Source organism: Cucurbita moschata, unplaced genomic scaffold, assembly GCF_002738365.1.
Source record: "Cucurbita moschata cultivar Rifu unplaced genomic scaffold, Cmos_1.0 Cmo_Scf00044, whole genome shotgun sequence".
In the NCBI taxonomy this organism is placed as follows: domain Eukaryota; kingdom Viridiplantae; phylum Streptophyta; class Magnoliopsida; order Cucurbitales; family Cucurbitaceae; genus Cucurbita; species Cucurbita moschata.
In genome coordinates this window covers 1,286,038-1,291,052 of record NW_019268560.1, presented here as the reverse complement: position 1 = coordinate 1,291,052, position 5,015 = coordinate 1,286,038, and the positions used below count along the sequence as shown (strand labels likewise).

Here is a 5,015-nt window from a genome sequence, read left to right as displayed (position 1 = left end):
AAAAAAAAAAATTGTCAAAATTGTGTGGAATCATACCTATTTGTTAATGGGGATAAAGCACACCACTTCAAAGGAAACATATTGATCATACTCTTGCGATCAGTCCTCCCACCCCACACTCGCTCACTGTCTCTTCACATTTATCTCCTTATTGCCCATCTCCTCAATTCACCATTCCTCCAAACCTTTTTTTTTTTATAATGATGATACAGGTTTTTATGCATAGTTGATACCCATCTGTATCAAAAAAGGTTATAAATCAGATTCAATCCCCATGCCCACCAAGGATAATGCAAATTTGTTCATGAGATAGAGGACAAGGACCAGTCACGACAAAGTCTCCACAAGATATCCCTTGAACTCGAAACCAGGGCCTTTGTATCGTGGCTATTCCAAATAAGTCGAAGAAAGGTAAATCAGCTAGCAAAAGCAACCAGCTCATTAGAGAGATTAAGAACCTTACATCTTCTGTGGACTACAAGTCCCATCTCACCTTGCCATAGAATGGCCACTCCCTGGTGATTATCCATTCTCGGAACGCTCATGGCCTTGGCTTAGGCATAAGAGAGCCTGATCAAAGACTCTCTCCTCAGAATTAATCCTACTTTTGTACTCCTCCAACAAACTAAAAAAGATTCGGTTGATAGGTTTTTTGTCAAATCACTTCGGAGCTCATGTCGCCATTGGATGGGCTTGCTTTGAATGCTTGTGGTTCGGTTGAGGGTATTTTTATCATGTAGAATCATCCTTCTACTGAGGCAATTAAAGTCATTGAAGGTTCTTACTCCCTTACCCCTCATCTCTCCCTTTTAGATGGTTTTAATTGCTGGCTTTCTGATATCTATGGCCAGAATAAATCAGTCAACAGAGCATCTCTTTGGGTTGAACATATGACCTCTCTCATCTTTGTACTAACCATTGGGTTTTAAGGGAAGACTTCAATGTGACTGGATGGACTTCCGAAAATTTGAAGGGGTAGATTGATCACTAAGAGCATGAAACTTTTCAAAAAAAATTCCAAAGTGAACCTAAAAAAAACCACCCCAATCAGCAATTAATTACAAAGAGCATCCGAAGAATAAGAGATAAGAAAGTGATGGCCATCTTTTTTCTAGCAATACTTTCATTCTCCATGTAAGGGGACAATCCTTCAAAGCTTCCACAGGAATCTATCCCTCCTCAACTTAGTGCAGCAAGGATCACATCCTTTCTCATGTGGCTACTTGTTAAAAGACAACAACAATGTCTTATGACTCAATGCTACGAAAGCCACTTCTAAGAACATTCAGATTAAGCAGGATACAAGAACTACTAAAGAGGATGCTATTGTGTGGGATGCTTCACTCAGGAGTTGTTTATCTGGAGAATTTTGTAACTCTAACCCCTCCATCATTTCTTCCAATTGGGATGCTTTCTGTAATTCCTTGGAAGTTCGTTGTAAATTTCATTCACTTCCATAATTTTTTAGGTGAGAGCTCAAAAATCTTCCTAATAACTATGATGTACAAAATATGGGCCATTCATATGGTTATATTATCATTACTTTATGTTTCCGTATCATAATCAAATCATTTCTTTAACTTACCGGCGTGATTACAGTGCTGTAACGTGACCAGATAACTCCAGTGGCTGTAACAGCTGGATGCATATGATAAGAGGAAAACAAAGTCAATAAATGAATTCTTCTAACTCAAAATCAAACTATAATAGAAAGGAAAAGATATTGAATTAATAATCTTCCTTCAAAGTTGCTATATGAGTGCACGTGAGAAAAGATATAGGTGAAAGAAAAACTGAAATGGTGCAAACTTTACATGGCTTGAATGACCTTTTTTTCATCCCACCGACTTCCAGTGCCACAGAGAACACATACCTATTTGCTGAGGATAAGAAATTTTTTCTGGTGGCTTAGCGAAGTCAGCAATATTGGCTATACTGATACCCCACTTAAAGGTTGGTGCCCAGAAGTGAACTGTATAATAAACAGGATTTAGCTCGAAGGAATCTTGTACAGATGGCATATTTAATTTAAAGCATAGACTGAAAAAATTGCTCATCATAGAATGACCTCAATTATTACACGTCAAAATTCTAGTGGAGCTACAGCAACAATAATATTATTAGACCACAAATGATAATTGGTTTTTCCTTTAAAAGGATAATATTATTTACAAAGAACAAAAAAGAATACAAACTGGGGTGCGGGAGAAGAAGCAGCCGAAAAAGAGTTATTACAAGAAAGCCTTCCAATTGAGATTGATAAAATATATTAGAATTGCAAATGAATTTTTAGAGACGGGAGCCTAATTAAAGGGCCACAGAAGATAAATGCATTTCTAAAACCATACATTCCAACAAGAGATCATGCAATAAAATTTCCAGGTACGTCGCAGTAGTTTTTAAGATTAATGTAGGTATTTAACCACATCCTACTATAAAATCCAGTAGGTAAATCTCCCAATAAGGAACCATATCATGAGATACTCGTTTATTTATTATGAATAAGAAACGATGTTATTAACTGAAAAAAAGTACAAAAGATGTCATTATACAGTGAAGAGAAGAATAAAGTTCCTTTTGATCTCGATTATAAATAAAAATTTGTGATTCAAACTTCAGATTAGGTAACCACTTGAAACATTGTAATATTACTTGATTGAAAATAACAAAGTAGAAGGAGGATCTTGATTATCTTTTGAGGAGTTGCCAATTGTTTACTCCACTCCCTTTGGAGTCAATGCTTCAGTGTGTTTGGAGTTGTTGTGGGGCGTAATAGAGATTGTGCACTGTCGTTCTATTATTGAGGAGATACTGATGATCCTTCCTCTTAGAGATAAGGGGAGAGTCCTACGGCAGACTTGTATTTTTTTTTTTTTTTTTTTTTTTGGGCTATCTTTTGGGGAGTGTCCATCGAGAGGAATAGTAAGATTTTTACAGAGCTGAAGGACTTTGGAGGAGGTGTGGGAGATTGTGAGATTTAATACATCTTTACGGACATAGCTTGGAGTAATTCTTTTGAATTGAAGTCTTTTCCCATAGACAGTTGATGATTCCATCTGCGGGCTTGTTTTTCAGTATACCCTTGTACATTCTTTCATTATTCTCAGTGAAAAATCGGTTTCTAACCCAGTTGATGATTCCATCAGGCACAGCAATAATATGAGCAAGTTCCATTCAAATCGGAGAATTTCTGTGTAAATTTCTTGAAAGAAATTTTCTAACTTGAGAATTACTGCCCCTGTGATGATGCCCTACAAGTAAAGAACTTTAAGAATAATGGCAGTGGGCATTAAGAGGAGTTTCATTTATCACTGCCACAACCAAGAGCAGCTAGTAATCATGCTCTCATCATGAAGCAAAAGCAAGATTCCCCATAGAAATACATCCTAACAGGCATCTTTAGAAGAGCCCAGATGTGGGAAAAGTTTGTCCGCAAAACTATCTAATGAGACTCTCATATCTCCTGATTTGAATATTTTCTTCTCCTTGGAATGTCATTATGCTTTCAATTTACCCAAAGGTAATACAGTCTACGTCTAATCCAAACGCAATATTTTCCTCCCCTCTGAGATCATTCACGAGCAACACGGGCGCTATGGGAACTAAATACAAAGGTAATAGGACTATACAGGGAATCCAATTCTTACATCCACGTTATAATTTCACGTTGACTTACAAATAGTTACTAGATGCTCGTTTCAGATTTCACACAAATCATTCAATTAATCCATCTGAAACTCAACGATCATCGGCTAACCGATCAAAATCTTCTTAAAAATGAACATGCAACATTACAATTCCAAAACAAATTTAATCAATCAGTCATATCGAAAATGGATCTGTCGCGACCAAATTCTTGTTAGAAAATTGGATAAAGAGTATAAGAAAAAGCAGATACCATACTTCAATTTGATCCGTAAAGAATAAAAATTAGAACATCGATTGAGAAAGATGGAGCAAACTAACTGGTTTTAGGGCCAGCAGGGTGATTCCAGAATGCTTGGAGCTTCGAAGCCGCCATAAATGCTCCTCTGCTTTATCCTCGTGCTCGAAGGCCCTTGCCACCGGCTTGAATTTATGTCTGAACCTGTTCAATCCAAAGAACGTCTTCTCAAAGAATTGGATTTTCGAGACGGCCGAGCTGGTCATTAAACCGACCCAAAAAGTCACACCTTCTATTTTTTAGTTTGTTTGTTTGTTAAAAAAAAAAAAAAAAAAAAAAAAAAAAACGATTGTTTTTTAATTTTTATTTATCTGTCATTCATACACATTCATCAATAAAATATATTAAATTTTATTAAAAATTTACAGATAAATACAAATCAATTAATAATCATTCACATAAATAAATTATTCATAAATTCCATAATCACAAAATTATAACATCTTACGTCTTAACGTAGTTCAACGTCATCGTAGTATCAAAGATAAATAAATATCAGGAATAACTAATTTTCGTAAAAATAAAAAAATACAAAGATATGTTCAAAAATTAAAAAATTAATGAATAAATTATGCTGGACAAAAACAATAAACTATTATAAAATATTTTACTTTGATACTTATCTATGAATGACAAAGTTAGATAGCTCGGAAATATATAAAAATTTATAAAAATATAAATTGTGATATAAAATTACCCAACAAATAGATAATAAATAAATTAAAACTTAAAACAAAATTTTCAAAAAGATTTAATGACATTGATTGTCTATCAGTCTAATTTTGTGTGCCTATCAAAAGTTCGGTTGTTTTAAGTGTCAAAAAAACTTCTAAAATAATTTAGATCCTCCCATCCATACTAAATGGTGATTCAGAAATTAGGGTAGACATTATAATGGCCGAGAATTTTGAACAATTTTTTAAAGAACTCGCTGTATAATAAGATCATTTATTTTCCATCAAGCTAAAAATGATTGAAAGTAAAAAGAGTCCTAAAAAACTTTTACAGTTTGTTTCCGGCCCCCACAAATATAGAAATTGACGAAAATAATATGCTTTCAAATTACTTAAAT

At 34.5% G+C, this 5,015-nt stretch overlaps 1 protein-coding gene across 1 annotated transcript in view; it reads right to left on the bottom strand.

Moving 5' to 3' along the window:
* Positions 1 to 4,146, bottom strand: part of LOC111434390 (mitochondrial pyruvate carrier 4) — a 6,531-nt gene extending 2,385 nt beyond the window's left edge. Inside the window, exons 1-3 of the mRNA XM_023071855.1 lie at positions 3,967 to 4,146; positions 1,874 to 1,972; positions 1,586 to 1,638 (exon numbers count right to left, since the gene is read on the bottom strand). Of these exons, the coding sequence (XP_022927623.1) occupies positions 1,586 to 1,638; positions 1,874 to 1,972; positions 3,967 to 4,021 (207 nt within the window). The 5' untranslated portion in view covers positions 4,022 to 4,146. The remainder of the gene's footprint in view (positions 1 to 1,585; positions 1,639 to 1,873; positions 1,973 to 3,966) is intronic.
* Between the last annotated feature and the right edge of the window lie 869 nt (positions 4,147 to 5,015).